This window comes from Pseudorca crassidens, chromosome 6, assembly GCF_039906515.1.
Source record: "Pseudorca crassidens isolate mPseCra1 chromosome 6, mPseCra1.hap1, whole genome shotgun sequence".
Taxonomy (NCBI): Eukaryota; Metazoa; Chordata; class Mammalia; order Artiodactyla; family Delphinidae; genus Pseudorca; species Pseudorca crassidens.
This window is the reverse complement of record NC_090301.1, coordinates 19,044,488-19,063,008: the sequence shown is the minus strand read 5'-3', so window position 1 is coordinate 19,063,008 and position 18,521 is coordinate 19,044,488. Positions and strand designations below refer to the sequence as shown.

At 47.2% G+C, this 18,521-nt stretch overlaps 1 protein-coding gene across 1 annotated transcript in view; it reads left to right on the top strand.

Moving 5' to 3' along the window:
• TTLL4 (tubulin tyrosine ligase like 4) overlaps nucleotides 1-17,105 on the top strand; it is a 39,789-nt gene extending 22,684 nt beyond the window's left edge. Inside the window, exons 3-19 of the mRNA XM_067740554.1 lie at nucleotides 695-804; nucleotides 1,158-1,221; nucleotides 6,065-6,186; nucleotides 6,630-6,740; nucleotides 7,102-7,178; nucleotides 7,889-8,080; nucleotides 8,181-8,263; nucleotides 8,496-8,624; nucleotides 9,974-10,096; nucleotides 10,399-10,497; nucleotides 10,831-10,965; nucleotides 11,380-11,517; nucleotides 12,806-12,908; nucleotides 13,584-13,794; nucleotides 13,935-14,005; nucleotides 14,410-14,495; nucleotides 14,832-17,105. Coding sequence (XP_067596655.1) covers nucleotides 695-804; nucleotides 1,158-1,221; nucleotides 6,065-6,186; nucleotides 6,630-6,740; nucleotides 7,102-7,178; nucleotides 7,889-8,080; nucleotides 8,181-8,263; nucleotides 8,496-8,624; nucleotides 9,974-10,096; nucleotides 10,399-10,497; nucleotides 10,831-10,965; nucleotides 11,380-11,517; nucleotides 12,806-12,908; nucleotides 13,584-13,794; nucleotides 13,935-14,005; nucleotides 14,410-14,495; nucleotides 14,832-15,090 — 2,113 coding nt within the window. The 3' untranslated portion in view covers nucleotides 15,091-17,105. The remainder of the gene's footprint in view (nucleotides 1-694; nucleotides 805-1,157; nucleotides 1,222-6,064; nucleotides 6,187-6,629; nucleotides 6,741-7,101; nucleotides 7,179-7,888; nucleotides 8,081-8,180; nucleotides 8,264-8,495; nucleotides 8,625-9,973; nucleotides 10,097-10,398; nucleotides 10,498-10,830; nucleotides 10,966-11,379; nucleotides 11,518-12,805; nucleotides 12,909-13,583; nucleotides 13,795-13,934; nucleotides 14,006-14,409; nucleotides 14,496-14,831) is intronic.
• The last annotated feature ends 1,416 nt before the right edge of the window (nucleotides 17,106-18,521 follow it).

The following is an 18,521-nucleotide window of genomic DNA, read 5'->3' as shown; positions in this document are numbered from 1 at the left end:
TTTATTGAAATGCAGCCTTACTCCTTCATTTACTACTGTCTGTGGCTGCTTTTTTGTTATAACCGTAGGGTTGAGTAGTTGCGACAGACTGAATGGCCCACAAAACAAAATATTTACTGTCTTGTCCTTTAGAGGAAGAGTTTGCTAAGCCTTGCTTTAGGTTATAACCAGGGAAAAATAAGAATTCCAAACATCATGTGTTGCAAACTGTGATTTCTCTACTTAATTCCAAACCAAATCAGATTCTCAGTCAGTCCTGGTATGACAGCCGTTTCAGAGTTAGGGCATACACATACTTGGCTTCTTCTCTTGTGCCTTGTTACTTCTCTGGAACCGTGGTCCACCAAGGCCTTGTTCTGAGTTCCCAGAGAGAAGTCTAGGGACCTTTGATGTCTATTACCACACATTGATTGATGGTGTTTTGTATTCAGAATTTTGTTTTTATATGCCATGAGGGACGTCAAAGAAGATGGAAGACATAGTGCCTCTCTGCAGAATAGGGGATGTAGGGTTGAGGAACTATGGCTAGACCTAAGCTCTGAGGACAAGAGGAATAGTTGTAAGGCCCAGGCAAGGGCCAGCAGATTGGTGACTGGGGAAGAGACGAACATTGGGAGATGATTAAGGAATGAGAATCCAACTGTGACCGCTCTTATGGAGTTGGCTGGGCCGGGGGCATGATTCTTTCTTATAGTTCAGCTACTGACCTCCAGCTAGACCAGGTTGAAGCTGAAGATCTGGAAGAAGAGCTAATAGATGGTTTGGAAGACTGCTGCAACCATGATGAGAATGAAGAGGAGGAGGGTGAGTAGGGGACCCTCTCACCTCCAACTGGGCATGGGTCACCACCGCTAGGGAAGGGGACTAACAATTGTGTACCAGATCCTTAACTCACTTTGTCACCTACATTCATCATTCGCCTTGGGGGTCTAAGGGTAGTAGTGGCTTTTGGGGGACTTGCTCTCTAGTCCCCCATCCCCCGAGTCTTGCCTTCTCCCTGCTGCTGTCGAGCTTCGGGGGCGCCATGCAAGGCAGCAGCGGGTGCTTGTGGCTCTGTAAGAAGGCTGAGCCAAGATGTCTGAGGAAGAGCTGCCTGGGCTTGGTGACTTTGTGTGGCAGCCTCTCCTAGCTGGGACTTCTCTGCTTTTCACCCGCAGGAGACTCAGAGTGCTCCTCATGCAGTGCTGTTTCCCCCAGCGAGTCAGTAGCAGTGATCTCTCGGTGAGTGCTGGCTGTGCAGATCGTTGGTAGAGGCCCATTTTCCGTCTCTTTAAGATTATAAAGAGATTAATCACCTAAGTCATTAATTAATGGCCCTGTTAACCCTAACTCATTTTTACCAAATTTTTACATTAGGACTTTCGTTTTTAAACAGGAAACAGTGGAAGGGAACAGAAGCATATTTTATCAGTGGGGCTTAAAAACAGTACCAAGTTTCTTAGGCTGCAGTTTGGTCTTTAGGCTTCAAGAAATTGTTCAGGTAAAAAGCAAATAATTTCAAGAAGTATTTAGAAAATTAATAACTAATTAATGAAGACCCATATTGTTTGAGGTAGATTCTTAGTTAGGCTACCCACTTGAGGGTAATTGCCACCTTGCATTATGAGTATGTCGCACAGGCAGAAACAGTTCTGAGATAGGTATACTGCTAACTGGAGCTTTTTGCAATGCTCTTCTGCTCCCTTCAGAGGTTAGTTTTATAAGACTGATGTTGACCTTAGTAATAAGAAATTGAATTTAAAATTCGCTAGCTTTAATCTAGATTATTTTGTTGGCTGCCCTTTGTGGAATCTGAGTGATACCCATCTCTAACTAGGGAACCAACAAGTCAGTCTCTTAATGTAGACCCTTCTTTTGTAAAACAGATAGTTGTAGAATGCTGTATAACTGAGATGGGGAGTCCAGGGAGAGGAAGGAATGCAGGACTAAGAGGAAATTACTGTAAATGAGGACATGTCATTGTGCTAAAGAGTTTTAGAACTTGCTTAAGGATCATATAGATCAACTTTCTGGGTAGAAAGTTAACATTCTTCAATATAATCTTCCTTGTTTCCCTCATCACTTCCAACCTTGTCTCAATATGAAGCTCTGTCTTCATTAATTATTATTAGATATTAAAAAGAACCTTCATGGGCTTCCCTGGTGGCACAGTGGTTAAGAGTCCGCCTGCCAGTGCAGGGGACGTGGGTTCGAGCCCTGGTCCAGGAAGATCCCACATGCCACAGAGCAAGTAGGCCACAACTACCGAGCCCACGTGCTGCAACTACTGAAGCCCGTGCACCCTAGAGCCCGTGCTCTGCAACAAGAGAAGCCACCACAATGAGAAGGCCATGCACCTCAATGAAGAGTAGCCCCCGCTCTCTGCAACTAGAGAAAGCCCACACGCAGCAACAAAGACCCAATGCAGCCAAAAATAAATAAATAAAATAAATTTTTAAAAAAAGAAAAGAAAAAGAACCCTCACAAAGTACTAAACATTAAAGTTTTTTTCTTTTAAAAAATAATTTCTACTGAAAATGTAAAAAAAGCAAAATTTCTATTCTAATTTTAATTAAAATCTGGCCATATGTGTTGAGGCTTGCCTAGCATGTGGAGCACCCAGATTCTGGTTGCTTTCCTTTGTGTCAGTTGTGCCTTAGATGAAGCTAAGAGGAAAAGTTAGCCTCACCTAAGATTAGTATGGACAAGGCAGGCTGCATCTCTGAATGTGATGGTGCACATTCACATGGTGCAGCGGCCGTACTAGTTTTAGAGTCCCAAACTAATGAGGTGGAGAGAGTTGTTTGGAAAGTGGAGAGACAAATTGGGACTTTCTGTGAAGATTAGTAGAAATCCTATCATAGGTATCCTGAATCTGGTGCATAAGTTCTGTTACTTTAAGCCTAACCCATTGTTCTTTCAGAAAAGCAAAACTACTCCTGGTCATATATATTGGATGTTGACTAAGCACCTCCACTATCCAGAAGAGAAATATATTTAACATTTAATTGACTTGGAACCCCTTTTCCACACTTAAGGGCGATCTAGGTTTGTGTTCAGGCCTACTTCAAGGCAGCTGAACAGCCCTTTATTTAACCTTTCTGATTTATAAGATAAAATTCACAAAAGTGTTTGTTAATTATTTGCTCATTAATTAATTTAACTTCTACAAAATATACAGTCTATATGAAGCTTAAAACATGAGTTCAAGCAAATGGAGGTTGATGAATTCTAAACTACTTTGCATTTTGACTAAAATCAGAAATATTTTTGGATTGCAAAATCTTATTTTTTCCCAATTATGAAAGATTTATATATTTATTATAGAAAGTTTTGCAGTCACAGAAAGATCATTGAAATCACTACCTCTGCTTCTCTATTCAGCAATAGTTTATTACATTTCCTGTTCCATATTTTTTTTTCTAAGAATTGTGTAAATTTAGAGATGGTAGTCATCAAGTCCAGCCTCTTTTTTTCAGACATGAAAATTGAGGAGAGAAGTTGAGTAACTATTTGCAAGGTCAAGGTTTCTAGCACTGCTAAACCAGAAGCCAGACCCATTGAGGTTAAGTTCAGTACTCTTGAGAGGCAGCTAACAAAGATATTTATTTTTTTAATAAAACTTTTGAGACATTTGTAGATTTCCATGCAGTTTTAAGAAATAATACAGAGATTTCCTGAATTCTTTACTCAGTTTCCCCCTGTGGTAACATCCTTTTTTTTATTTTGGCTGCATTGGGTCTTCATTGCTGCCCACGGGCTTTCTCTAGTTGCGGCGAGCCAGGCTACTCTTTGTTGAGGTGCGTGGGCTTCTCATTGCAGTGGCTTCCCTCGTTGCAGAGCCCGGGCTGTAGGTGCATGGGCTTTAGTAGTTGTGGTGCACGAGCTCAGTAGTTGTGGCTTGCGGGCTCTAGAGCACAGGCTCAGTAGTTGTGGCGCAGGGGCTTAGTTGCTCCGTGGCATGTGGGATCTTCCCAGACCAGGGCTCGAACCCATGTCCCCTGCATTGGCAGGCGGATTCTTAACCACTGTGCCACCAGGGAAGTCCCTCCTGTGTAACATCTTGCAAACTGTAGTACAATTTAGTACAATCAAGACATTAACATTAGTGAAAATGTAAACATTTCCGTCACTGCAAGAATCCCTCCTGTTGTCCTGAGAGCACACTTCCTTCCTTCCTACTCCCATCCCCTTCTTAACCCCCAGCAACTGATAGTTTTGTTATTTCAAGAATGTTATACAAATGGAATGGTAGCCATATATAGCCTTTTGAGATTAGCTTTTTTTACTCAGCATATTCTTTGCAAATTCATCTAGGTTGTTGCGTGTATCCATAGTTCATTCCTTTATATTGCTGAGTAGTGTTCCACGGTATCAATGGACCACAGTTTGATTAACCAGCCACCTGCTGAAGGATATTTTGTTTGTTTCCAATTTTTGACTATTACGAGTAAAGCTGCTCTAAACAACTGTGTACATATTTTTGAGTGAACATAAGTCTTTACCTCTCTGAGATAAGTGCCCAGGAGTGTAATTGCTGGGTTCTATGGTAATTGCATGTTTAGTTTCTTTAGTTTGATTTTTTTCTTTTTTGGCTGTGCCACACAGCATGTGGGATCTTAGTTCCCCGACCAGGGATTGAACCTGAGCCCCCTGCAGTGGGAGCACAGAGTCTTAACCACTGGACTGCCAGGGAAATCCTGCATGTTTAGTTTTTTAAGAAACTGCCAGAACTGTTTTCCAGAGTGGCTGCACCATTTTGCATTCCTATCTTGTCTTTGTTTTTAAACATTAACTCATTCTCCTTGATTTTCAACAATCTTAAATTCTGATACTCAGTAAATGGAAAGCCTTTAAAGTAAAATACTTTGGAAATGAGGAATAGAGTTGAATTAATTGGATTTATTTAATTAGGAATTAATATTTAACTTGACCCAATAAAATGCACTAAAAATCTCTAAGGTTTGAAACACTGAAGTGTTTTACATACAGTGCCTATTTCTGTCGTGCTGCAAAATAACAAGTAGAGGGCTTCCCTGGTGGCGCAGAGGTTGAGAGTCCGCCTGCTGATGCAGGGGACACGGGTTCGTGCCCCGGTCCGGGAAGATCCCACATGCCATGGAGCGGCTGGGCCCGTGAGCCATGGCCGCTGAGCCTGCGCGTCCGGAGCCTGTGCTCCGCAATGGGAGAGGCCACAACAGTGAGAGGCCCGCGTAAAAAAAAAGAAAACAACAAGTAGAGTGGCTCTTTATAAGCTAAAAATTAATCTTAAAAAATATTTGTGGATCATATAGCTCAGTATAGAGAGTAATAACTACTCTCTCCACTTTCAATGCTGTTTGAAGAAATGGTCTGGGTCTGTCAATAGATAGTTGAGGTTTTCACTATTTTGAGACTCCTTGAGCTAGCCTTGGCCAAGACATTGTTGGAATAACAGTAGGGACCCCATGGCCCACTGCCGCAGATTCCCAGACATGTGTTACCACATTGTTATGTAAAAATAAGATGTTAACGAATCATTTTTAAAACAGAGAAGAGCATTAATCAACCATATATTTTCAGATAAATTTAAAATGAGTTAGGAGTAGCACTACTTCTTTTCTTCTGTTGCCTTTTTCCCCCTTTTCTTTTTAAAAATCTCTATATCTCTTCTTAGTTCTTTTCTACCTTTTCTGCTTTTCCTCCTTTTTAGTTACCCATATCATTCTTTTTCTCTCCTTGTTATTTCTCTTAGTCTTAGTGTAGTATATTCCTCTACTAGTATCCACTCAAACTCATTACCTGCTCTCTGAGAACCAGTCTTTTCAGGAACCTCCTCAGCCTGTGGCTTGTCATAGGAAATTTTGGAGTTGTCTCATAGAATGAAGTGTTGGAAAACTTTGTCTTTAGGTGATTTTTAATGGTGTGACTGTGTATAGGTTAGCCGTAGCACCTTATGGATTAATATTTGCAAAATGATTATTGAGCACTTGTTTTTGTAGAATCAAAGTGTAAAAGATAGTGCCCTGGAAGAAATATGTAATAGTAACAGCACTCAGGGCTGTGGCTTTCCCTTTCTCTACCACATTTCTGTTTTTCATCTTAGGAACTGTACGGAGATTCTGACCAAACCCCTTTCCAAAGAGAAAGTTGTCCGACCAGCCCTCATCTACAGTCTCTTTCCCAACGTGCCCCCTACCATCTATTTTGGCACTCCGGATGAGAGAGGTAAACCTGGCCAAGTGTCAGCCCAGAAGAACCCCCAGGAGAAGGATGCTAGCGAAGTTGGGAGGGGGTGGCAATAGGGTGGAAGGGGCTTTCCAGAATGCCTGTATTGGTGCTTGGTTCCCCGCCTGGCTCACCAGTCTGGTGGGGGATCTTTATCTTGTCCATCCTTTGGCTGACCCTCTCAGCCCCATAATTTCATGATCATTCTTGCCCTCTAACCTGTGTCTTTCCCCTTTCAACCGCCTCTCCTCTCTGTTTTCCTCATTCCTGTGCAGCCTCCTTTCTTCCCCAAAGTGTGCTCCTTTCAAACTCTGATATGGGACAATACTTAGTGACTTGCCTACCCAGGGAAGGCTGAGCAACAGTGCCATCTTTTACCTCTTCTCACCATGACTTTCCTGCTCTTCTCCACACTCTCCCCCCACCTCCCTGCTTTCCCCCAGTGGAGAAACTTCCCTGGGAGCAGAGGAAGCTGCTCCGGTGGAAGATGAGCACAGTGACCCCCAACATTGTCAAGCAGACCATTGGACGGTCCCACTTCAAAATCAGCAAGAGTGAGTCGCTTGCCTTACTTCGAGCCTGTCTGCTGCCCCAACAGATGGGCTTTGGGCAGGAACGGAGCCCTAGATACCTCCTGTTATGTGGGCACCCTGTCCTGAAGTTTCCAACTTCATAGGAGGACATAGGTCTGAAATCCCTCTGGGCTGGAGTCTGTTCCTCAAAATTGGAAGACAGAGGCCCATTGTTCTAGTCCTGACCCCAGGGCCTCATGTAGGACAGCTCCATGGCAACTCTTAGAAAACCGGGGCTGGGAGCTATGCCCAGGCCCAGTGGTACTTCTGGGGCCTCTGAGACTCTGTCTGTCCCAGGGACTGAGCTGCAAGCAGGACTGACTTCCTGATGTGCCTTCTGTAGGGAATGATGACTGGCTGGGCTGCTGGGGTCACCACATGAAGTCTCCTAGTTTCCGATCCATTCAGGAGCATCAGAAGGTAGGGGCCCTTTCTGAGCCATTCTTCCCCTGGACTCTGGATTGGGCAGGAGGAGGCTGGTATTGGAAGTGGGGGAAGAGGAGGATGACCATGGAGAAGTCAGGAGGGTTCATAGGGGAGTGTAGGAAGTGTAGGAGGCAGGTGCAGGGTGAGCCCCCAGCAGATCACGCATGTCTAGTCGTAGTTCAGCTGCGGTGTCTTAGATCGTTGCAGCCTCTAAAAGACACTTTTCCCTCTAGTGTCTTGAGAGGCAGTGGCAGTTTTCAGTTTACTATGTTTCTCCTGTAACCGCTGCGCATTGCCTCCATTCCTCCAAGCTGAATACGTGTAAAGAGGACTTTGTTCTCGTGCTGGAATGAATAGTCCCTTTTCCCCAGGAAAGCCAGGTAGTTTCCTGTCTTTGTCCTACAGGCATGGAAAAAGACTTAACAGCTTTTTCTTTGCTCTTAAGGTGAATATTATGTCTGTCTTAGTTACTATTTTATGTCGTGAACTGTTGACTCCTAAAGGGCACTCTGTTTTGTTGTGTTTGTGTTTTAATCATTTTTTGGTGAACGCTCAGCAGCTGAATACTTAAGGACCTTTAGACGGTGATAATCAGACAGAACAGGACCTTGAATGTTGAAATGGTGTAGTGAACCTTGCTGTCTTCCTTGTGGCCTCACCTGGACTCTCTCTGTCCCTACTCTCACCCTTTGTCCCTTCTGTAGCTAAACCACTTCCCAGGTTCATTCCAGATTGGGCGAAAGGACCGACTGTGGCGGAACCTGTCCCGCATGCAGAGCCGGTTTGGCAAGAAGGAGTTCAGTTTCTTCCCCCAGTCCTTCATCCTGCCCCAGGATGCCAAGCTTCTGCGCAAAGCCTGGGAGAGCAGCAGCCGCCAAAAGTGGATTGTTAAACCAGTGAGTGGATCACGGCAGGTGGCAGGCCAGGGCCTGAGAGTGGGAACAGCGGAGTGTCTGGCCAGGTAAACAGCTCCTCTCCTCTCCCCTTGACCTCTAGCCGGCATCTGCTCGAGGCATTGGCATCCAGGTCATTCACAAGTGGAGTCAGCTCCCCAAGCGAAGACCCCTTCTGGTACAGAGGTGAGCCGGTCTCCAGCTCAGATCCCGCTCCCCGTTTCCCATCTTCTCAGCCTGGAGGTTCCCTTTTCATGATGTTATTTTGTCCTTTGTCCTCCCAGCCAAAAAACTTCCTCAGCCAGCTGTTTAAAGGTCTTTGTCCTGGAGACCGTTAGCTGGCTTTTGCCATGGCTCAGTTACCTACCAAGCCCTATCTCATCTGTCCTGTCCCTGAAGCTGGCCTTTCCCTGTGTAGGTATCTCCACAAACCCTACCTCATCAGCGGCAGCAAGTTCGATCTGCGAATCTATGTTTACGTCACCTCCTATGATCCTCTACGGATTTACCTCTTTTCAGATGGACTCGTCCGCTTTGCCAGTTGCAAGTATGTGGTAGTGGTGAGGCCTCATGCTGACAGCTTTGGGGATTTGCTTTCGCTCCAGGGAGGGAAGCCAGAGGACACCAAACAGGAAAATAACCAATATTTTGGTAGTTTTTGTTAGCAAAGGAGAAGGTAGGGTGCCTTTGGGAAAACCTAGTCTTCCTTTTCTCCTGTGTGTCTCCTTTACTACACTTCACTTCTGACACTTCTGGTCACCAAATGTGTGGGGTTTTTTCCGCCACACGAAGCAGTTCTACACAACACCAGGTGAGTGTCCTACAATTGAACTCAATTCTGACACTGTCTACCTGGAGATAGCATCAGATCCCACAGGTTAAGGACTCAGTCTCATCAGGCTGCCCCTCTCTACACCACCTCAGATGCCAGTTGCAAGTGCAGGGTGCCGCATGTGTTTCTGACCAATTGGTATAAATCAGAGATTCCCATGACCCCCTCCTTGGGGCCGGGGCTGAGGGGTATCAATTTGATTAATTTGCTAGAGCAGCTCACTCAACTCAGGAAAACAGTTTACTTATGTTTACTGATTTATGAAAGATGGTTGTGATAAAGGGTACAGAAGAACAGCCAGATGGAAGAGATGCACAGGGCAAGGTACGTAGGAAGAGGCACAGAGCTTCTATGCCCTCTCTGGGCTGGCTGCTCTCGCAGCACCTCCAGAGGTTTACCCACCCAGAAGCTCTCTGAACCTCATATTTTGGGGATTTTTATGGAGGCTTCATCACTTAGGCATGATCGATCATTAACTCCATTTTCAGCCCTTCTCCCTTTTTAAGAGAATGGGAGTTGAGTGGGGGGAGTTGAAACTTGCAACTGTCTAATCATGGCTTGGTCTTTCCAGTGACTGTCCCTCATCCAGAAGCCATCCAGGAGCTTACCCAATGTCGCCTCATTAGAACAGAAGACGCTCCTATCACCCGGGAAATTATGAGTTTCAGGAGCTCTGTGTCGGGAACTGGGGTCAAAGACCAAATCTGAGAACAAAGCTGCTCCTTGTACTCTTACCACTTAGGAATTTACAAAGGTTTTAGGAGCTCTGTGTCAGGGGCTGGGGGCAGAGACCAATATGTATATTTGTTATTATAAATCACAGTTATATGTGGAAGGGGAAATAAGGAGGTCCTCTGCTTCACTGAATAGGGAGGGTCTTCCTGCAGGACTGAGGTGGGATAAATTGGGAGATGAGTTTATCTGTGGTGTTTTGGAAATCTTACCAGTAGGTGTACTTCTCAGACCCTTGTGCATCTGAAAAGATCTGTCCACTTGTCCTTTGCCTCCTCAGGATGTGGGGAAATGTTTGGACCGTTATCCTCTGCCTTTCCTCTCACTTCCAGGTATTCCCCTTCCATGAAGAGCCTTGGCAACAAGTTCATGCACCTGACCAACTACAGTGTCAATAAAAAGAATGCCGAGTACCAGGCCAACGAAGACGAAACGGCCTGCCAGGGCCACAAATGGTACCCAGACAGTGTCCCCATCAAGTGGAGGTCTAGAGGAGCACAGGGTTCTGGGGTTTGGGGAGGTTTCGGGGGGGTGGTGAGTGGAGGATTAATATAAGACCCAGAGATTATATAAACACTTGGCAATTCAGAATTGGTCTGTTTGCATCCAACTCATTTCTGTCTTAATTCAAAACATCAAAAGAAGATATATGAAGAAGATACCTTTGGGCCTCTCATTCCTTTTCCTTTCTCTTTTCTTCATTGCTCATTCATAGACTACAACCCTAAATTCTCCCTCCTCCTCTCCTGCCTTACAGGGCGCTGAAGGCTTTATGGAGCTACCTGAGCCAGAAGGGAGTCAACAGTGATGCCATCTGGGAGAAGATAAAGGACGTTGTTGTCAAAACGATCATCTCGTGAGTCACACTGCCACCCTGGGTGTGGGGCCTGCCACTGAAACCCCCCTTTTCTTATGGGCCTCCACCCTGCTGTGCTCCAGACTTTTGACCATGCTGTCAAAAGTTCCGTTTCTGAGGACAGGGTTTAGGAAGGAATGGATAGACTTAAATTCTGCTCTTCTACTGAACTTCATCCCCAGAAGCTGGCTCCAGATCACAGACATCTCTTGAGAGCTTCTTTTCCTGGGTTGCTTCTGTCCTCCTGTCTCTGAGCCACTCCATTGGCAGGGCAGCTCTAGGTAGAGCCTTTGGGAGGAGCTGAGCTGAATACTTTCTCCTCCCTGTGACTAGGTCAGAACCCTATGTGACCAGCCTGCTGAAGATGTACGTGCGGCGGCCCTACAGCTGCCACGAGCTCTTCGGTTTCGACATCATGCTCGATGAGAACCTCAAGCCCTGGGTCCTGGAAGTCAACATCTCCCCAAGGTAGGTATTCTCAGGACACTCGCAGTAGAAGCCTTTCTGTGTCCTCAAGATCCTGTTTCTGCTCCAGTCTTGCTGACTTTGGGAAAACCTTTCCTTCACTAGAATATGTGTTTTCCCTTCATGGTCTGTTTACGCATTCCCTTATTCTTTGCCGTTATCTCAGGGTTCCCTGACATTGGAGACAGATTGTTAAAAGTTACTCTTTTAAACTTGATGCCTACTGCCTGCTTTTCCCTAGCAAGGTCATGGGCAGGAACCACCCTGTGTGAGGTTATTCACTATCCGTGGGGCAAGAAGACCCCCGTGATGGCGCTCATGAGTTTGGATGTAAATGGGGCTGGCATTGACTGGGACTTGGGACTGGAAACAGTTTTGGCATCTGCTTTTACCACTCTTTGCATCCTTTCCCTGAAGCCTCCACTCCAGCTCTCCACTGGACATCAGCATCAAAGGCCAGATGATCCGTGACCTTCTGAACCTGGCGGGCTTTGTTCTGCCCAGCGCAGAGGATATCGCTTCCAGCTCCAGCAGCTCCAGCAGCTCCACCGCCAGGTCGGCCTCCGTGCTTGTCTGCAGCTCGGCTGGCAGCATGAGCAGCCCCATAGGGACTCTGGAAAGGGGTGGTGTCTGGGTGTTCCCTCCTGCTTGATCTCCCTTACTGCTCGGTCTGCCCCTGCAATCTACTCACACACCACTGCCATGTCAGTGCCCCTAAAAGCCTGTTTGCTTAATTGCTCCCCTGCCCAGGAATCCCCACAGAGCCTGGGGGATCAGCTTTAAATTCCTCAGGCAGGGGATTCCCTGGCAGTCTAGTGGTTAAGACTCCACGCTTTCACTGCTGAGGGCCTGGGTTCAGTCCCTGGTCGGGGAACTACGATCCCACCAGCCATGCGGCACAGCCAAAAAAAAAAAAATTCCTCAAGCAGACATTCAAGGCCCCAGCCTCTTTTTCCCAGGCACCCCTCCCTTAATTCCTCTTCCCAGCTCCTGTGCTCTGACAAACTGGATTGCTCATAGAACCTCAAGGCTGGAAGAATCCTTAAGGATCAGTTAGTCTAGTCTCCTCTCTGAAATGTTCACTGCTTCTCATTTTTCCCCTGTGGTGTCCCCTCCTCTGCTCATGGGGTTTCTTCCTCCTTCCACTCAGCAAGACCTCCCTGTTTCAACCTCACCCATCCATCAAAGCCTAGCTGAAGGCAGCATCTTCATGAAACCAGCTCAATGTGGGCTCTCTCCTCCACACCCCACAAAGCACTCAGAACCACTCTTGAGGAAAGGGAGCTCAAGTTTTTGGTAACAAAACTTGCTTTCCCCACTGTACCTTGTAGACTTATATTTGGCTCTGTGCTATAGTTATTTGTCATTTGACACATGCCATCCTGTGAGCTTCTTGGAGGCCATCTTTGTGTCTCTCTTAGCAGTAATTGTTGTAATGTGGGTGATGAAACTGAGGTGCAGGGAGGTCAGGGAATTTGTCCAGGATCACATAGCCAGTAGGGCCAAGCTGGATATTTATTATAGTAAGTGTTCACTAAATTAAGCTAAACTGAAATATATACAGTGATTGTTCCATGGTCCTCCTTTTTTTTATCATTTAAATACAACTTAAAGAGGGTGCTTTTTACTCTTTTAGTTCTTACATGGTACTTCATCTTTGAGTCTCAGGCTACCGGAATGCAGTGCACTGCAGTCTGATTTACTCACGTAACGAACTTCTGTCCATCCTTCTTTGTCTTCTCTTGAGAAGGGTGTCTTCCTGGGCTGAACCCTCTCTCTACATGTCCTCAGGATGTGAAGCTGCTGACCTTACCCTTTGCCCGCTTTCCACCCTCTGCCTTAGCCTGCCCAGCTCCCCCAGGGACAGATGTCGAATGGCCCCAGAGTACTTCACTGCACAGAAGATGAAGAAAGCCTATTACCTGACCCAGAAAATTCCTGATCAGGTAGGAAATTGCCTTCACCCCAGTGCTAGTAGAAAGCTTCCCTGGTGGAGCCCCAAGGCAAGCCCTCCAAACCTGTGGAGCCCCAAGGCAAGCCCTCCAAACCTGTGGAGCCCCAAGGCAAGCAGTTTTTCTTCCCTCTAGGGCAGGGTTTCCTACATCCCCTGATGTGCAGGGATTTGTTGGAATGTATGTCATTCCGGAGAGAGTTGATGGCCCTTATCACATGTTCAACAACCACTCCTCTTAGCAAAGTGCTGTACTGGCCCACCCTTCTTGTAGAGCTGTAGACCCTTGGGTTTCTTTCCCTGAGGGGCACTGAGCTCCTGGAAGGCTTGACTTTCTCCGAGCAGATGAGGGAGTCAGGTGGAAGTGTGGCAGACACGAGGCTGTGGCCAAATCTGGATTCTGATCTTGACTGCATCCAACAAATCGCTTAACCTCTGTGCCCCCGTCTCCCCTCACCCCAGCCAAGAGTCTCTTCATGCCCCGAATAAGCTCAGCAGACTTGGGGATAGATGAGGCCCAGAGTGGGCCCACCAGACTGCCTTGGTGGTCCTTTGGTCCTGGAGCCTTAGGACCCCAGAGCTGTACTCCCCATCCCCCAGCTTTTTGATTCTCTGCCTCTGGCTTACACTCTTTGTCATACCCTTCTCCCCCCTGTTCCTTGGGCCACAGGACTTCTATTCATCTGTGCTGGATGTCCTGACGCCAGATGATGTTCGGGTTCTGGTTGAGATGGAGGATGAGTTTTCTCGCCGTGGTCAATTTGAACGAATTTTTCCTTCTCGAATCTCTTCTCGCTATCTCCGCTTTTTTGAGCAGCCACGATATTTCAACATTCTCACCACCCAGTGGGAACAGAAGTACCATGGCAACAAGCTCAAAGGTGATGTGTCCTCCCTGCCCACATGCCATGTTTAATGAGAGATTAAATCCCAATAGACCAAGAAGTGGGCCTCTGTGGCAAGAAGAGTAGGCCAGTTGGTTCCACCCTCTTAAGTCCCACCCTTGTTAATCTTGTCCTAGGAGTAGATCTGCTTCGGAGTTGGTGCTACAAAGGGTTCCACACAGGATCCATCTCTGATTCTGCTCCAGTGGTGAGTAGTGCCATTGGGGTGAAGGGGGACAGTCCTACCTCAGGCCCCTCCCTCTTCCACCTTAAGAGTGCAGCATGGGTTGGGTGTAGGTCCAGACCCTCTCACTTCTTCCCAAGGTTCTGCAGGTCTCTGTGTCTCAGGACCCTTCCCTTTCAAGGGAATAATTGCCTCCAGGATTCCCTGGATGCCTTTCTTTCAAGGATCAGATGCTTTGTAGCCTCAGCTTCTTATCTGAATCAAGAGAGGACCAAGACTTCTCCCCATATGGGCCCATTCCTGCAGGGTAGGGAAGGGAAGAGCCCTTTGATCACTCAGAGGTAGAGCTGGGAAAGAGTCCTAAGACCCAGACACTCTCCCCTGACCTCTACCTCGCCCTTTGGCCTCATTGCTTCCTTTGCTTTTAGTGGACTCTCCCGACATCAATTCTGACTGTCCCAAAGGGTGATGTGACGCTCAATGATTTCTCCAAATCAGAGACTGGCAAGCTGGGGTGAGTGCTGCCTGGGCAAGGGAAGGGTGTTGAGTGTGAATTCGGGGAGTTTTCCTCCTCCCTCTCTTCCCAGAGTATGATGAGCTCAGCGTTCTCCAGTTGGGGGTTGGTGGGAGTATCAGAATATGCAGCCACAGTATCTTCTTCCTGGTGGCTCTTGGTGTGCCCAGTAAAGCTGAGCTGGAGCACAGCCTCATCCGCAAAAGCAGCCACTTTCAGCAATACTGAAATGAATACGGTGAATGCCTGCTCTAGACTCTGAAGGTAGCAGGTCGTGGGTTAAAGTCTCAGCTACACAATGTCTCAGCCATTTCTTCCTCCCTCTGTTCCCTTCAGAAAACATGGCTCCTCCAAGGGAAGCATACCACTCTCTGGAGATGGGACCATGCCCAAGCCCACGAAGACCCAAGCTGGCCTTTCCCCTTTCCCCAGGAAACCCAGTTCCTCAAAGGACAGTGAGGACACCAGCAAAGAGCCCAGCCTCTCCACCCAGACGTTACCCTTGATCAAGTACTCTGGGCAGACTTCGAGGCTTTCTGCCTCCTCCACCTCCCAGTCAGCTGGTGACTCCCTCCTGGCTGCTGTGAGCCTGTGACGGGCCTGCCTCCACCAGCCCCTGCCCAGGCGCACCAGCGTTAGCTACCTCATGGGAACCGGCTGGCCGGCCAGCCTGAGCTCCCACCCCTCCACCTCGCCCCTCCTCAGAGTATTTTTTGAAGTGGTTGAGTTGTAGAGGGGGGTGTCTGGCGGACTGGAGGGGTGGTGGGGAGGGGAACAAGGTGAGGAAGGTTCACTGGCTGGCACCTCATATCTCAGTGGAGAAGCCAATGATGGCCACTCAGCCTTATAAAGCAGGGTTTGGTTTCTACTTTGAGAGAGCCATGTGTGGTTTGTTTTAGGCCTTGGTGCAGTGACTGAGTTATGGCTCAAGAGGAGAAAACATACTGAACATATTCGGGCCTGAAGTCCCTTGCTCTCTGTATAATTGAGGAGGTTCCTCTGAGGGTCCTTATTTCCTCAGGTCTCACCCTCCTGCCTCCCCAACCCCCTGTCCTGAGGAGTCACTTTCAGAAGCCTTCAGACCTCCTCAGTAGATAAGCAGGCAGAGGCCATGACATGCTGAACCATTTCCTATTGTCCTAGTCTTGGGGGCATCCCCACCTCCAGACCATTTCTCCTTTCATATACCCACCCAGCCAGTAGCCCTAGGTCTTCCTATTCTGACCTCACATCACTACTTGTTCAACCTTCTAGACTTCTCTCTCATGGATGTTACCCCTTCAGCTCTTGTCTCCCTGTGAGGTGAGAGGTTTTATGAACTTTGTGAATTTCCCATGGCTGCAGTAAAGGAGCCCAGATAATCCCACTTGCTGTTGCCTGTCTGGGTCCATATATCAAAGGACGCAATCCAAGGGGAGGGTGGAAGGAGCTGTGGTTCCCCCTTCACACTCTCTGGTGTTCGGGGTCTGGCTCACAGGTTGCTAGGGCATGCAGACTCTGGTGGCCTGGAGGGTGGGTTCCAGGAGCAGCCACCACTGTAGGATGGGCTTCCAGTCAGGCTCCTGACTAAACCTTGTACTCTGAACTGGATCTGCCTCCCCAAGACTCAGTAAACAGTGAGGGTTCAATAAATGTTGACCACGTGAACTGTGCGTACGGAGGTCTCACAGGACACAAACACCTAAGCCAGAAGCTCTGCCTCTCTCTCTCTCCTGGGCCCAGGGGGAAGCCAAGGTGGGAGGGTTTGGATCAGAAAGGTTGTTTTCACTTGAACGATGCTCCTCCTTAACCTGGCACTTCCTGGTTGCTGCTCGCCCCCTCCCCAGCCCTACAATCCCTTTACTTCATTTCATTTTTCTGTCAGCGGGGCCCAACAAGAAGCCAACTGGCTCCTTGACTCAGTTACCCAGGTTTTCCCTTTGACGCATCAGGCAGGATGCTCTGCTCACGGTCTGACCCCAGGCTTTCTCTGCCTTCATTCTTGAGCTTGGGAGAGATATCCTGCTTTGTGGCTCCAGGAGTTCTGTGGTGAGTTGGGAGGGAGCCCTGGAAAAATCACTGAGAGGCCTGACTGCGTTCAAGGCCACACAGTTGATGTGTGAAGGCCATGTTGACAGTTGTGAAGAAAGCTTGATGGCAAAGTCCTGGGTCACTTCTGTGCAGTGGTAAGGACTTCAAAGTCAGGTCCGTAGGAGAGGTCCTTGACAGTCCTGTTAAATCTCTTCTGCTAGACTTGAAGCCAACTCCCTCTTGTTCTGCAAGAGTGGGTGCAATATTCTAGTGCAAATGTCAAACCTTGTGACGAGGGCAGGAAGCAGCATTCCTAGGAAAATTAGCCACCTGCTTAAGCAGTTTTGTTGCGGCTCATCCTCTGGTGCAAAGGCTTAGGTGTGGAGGCCTGATAGAGCTATGCCACTCCCTGGGAACCAGCTTCAATACTTTGCCTTCTGAGAATCCCCAGATGGACAGCACAACCATTCCCATCCCCGTAACTGGAGAAGGGACCGCAGCATGATGGGAAGGAGGGGAGTGGGCTGTGGGGAAAGTAAATGAGTGATGGAAGTAGAGTGTTCTTAGTAGCTTAAAACATGTTTATACTTTTAAAGTTTTCATCACCTGTGAGTATCTGGTATGTGTGTGTGTGTGTGTGTGTGTGTGTGTTGCTGGGTTTGAGAAAGGAATGAGGCTACTGTGTCATACTTCCCTTTCAGCCTTGAAAGAAAATGAAATCTTGCTTATTAAGAATTCAGCATACATACTTAACAATGCATACCTACAGTATGAGGTATTCAGCTAAATAAGGAATTTGGGGGAAGTAATGAGATTTTTGGGAAAGTTTAAATTTGAGGGTATAGTAGAGTAGATGTTTGTCAGAACATGTCAGTTTTTCCCTAACTTGATAACGTACCCAGTCCCTGTTTGGAGAAAGGGGAGCAAGTGCTCCTGAGTCAGGGAATGCAGTGTACAGGGTATTTCTGAAGCACTGGAGTAAGGATTTGGGGGTGGGGGCCGGGGGTGGGGCGGAAGGAGGGTGGTTACCATTTCTGTTTACTTCAAATTCACTCAAGCTTGATCAGACACTAAGGAACTTAGAATGAATACTTAATGGAGAGGTGGCATGGGGATAAGAAAAGAGCATGAACCTTGGAGTCTGACCTAGGGCTCAAATCTCAGTTCGTTTGTGTAGCCTTGGGCATGTCATCTAACTTTTTAAAGTTTTTAAATAATGCGAATTTAATACCTACATTGTAAGGTTGTGAAAATTAAGTAAAACATAGTAAAAGCACTTAGGACATAGGACTTTATGCATGGTTACTCCTTTCTCCATTTGCTATCCAAGCCCTGTTCCTTGATTAGGGAAAGGCAGGGAAGAAATGTAAAACCCTTTCCACTAAGGAATGAAGCAGCTATGGAGACATTTTAGAAGTGAAGAAGGCCAGAACAGGGTTTGGCCTGGGTGATACCTCATCACCCCTACCTTCACTGTATCACCATTATTCATTCTACTGTTTCACACTTTGTTGGGGATTTATTTCTTTAGTTACATATTTCACAGACAGAATGCAAATTAAAAGTATGTGAATTGGGCTTACTCAGTCCTATTCAGAGAGAAGCTTTGATAAGAAAGGGAGCGTAAGGGAGCAGTGGATGCCTGGGGGCTGGAGAGGGGAGGAGCAGGGCACAGAAAATAGAGACCTTGAACTGGAGCCAAAGAACATGCACGAACGTAACAGCTGTGCCGAGGGGACGCTTGTCGTTACAGGTACATTCTTATGATTTGAGGCTATTTAGTTGAGGGTGATTGTGCCTCCTGTGACCCTATGGAAAGGACACACCTTATTGCCCTCTGGGACCATCCAACAGTGGGCCAGTGCAGGAGGTTGATAATCCAGGTGCACAGTCTGCTCCGCTTCCCTCCACAGCTGAATTCGTTACCCAAATAAGGTAGTCACCAAAGGCAGCCGGGGGACCTCCTCTCCTGGCTTCCTCTGGATTTGTCCTAAGACTAAGCTCTGTTTACAGTAT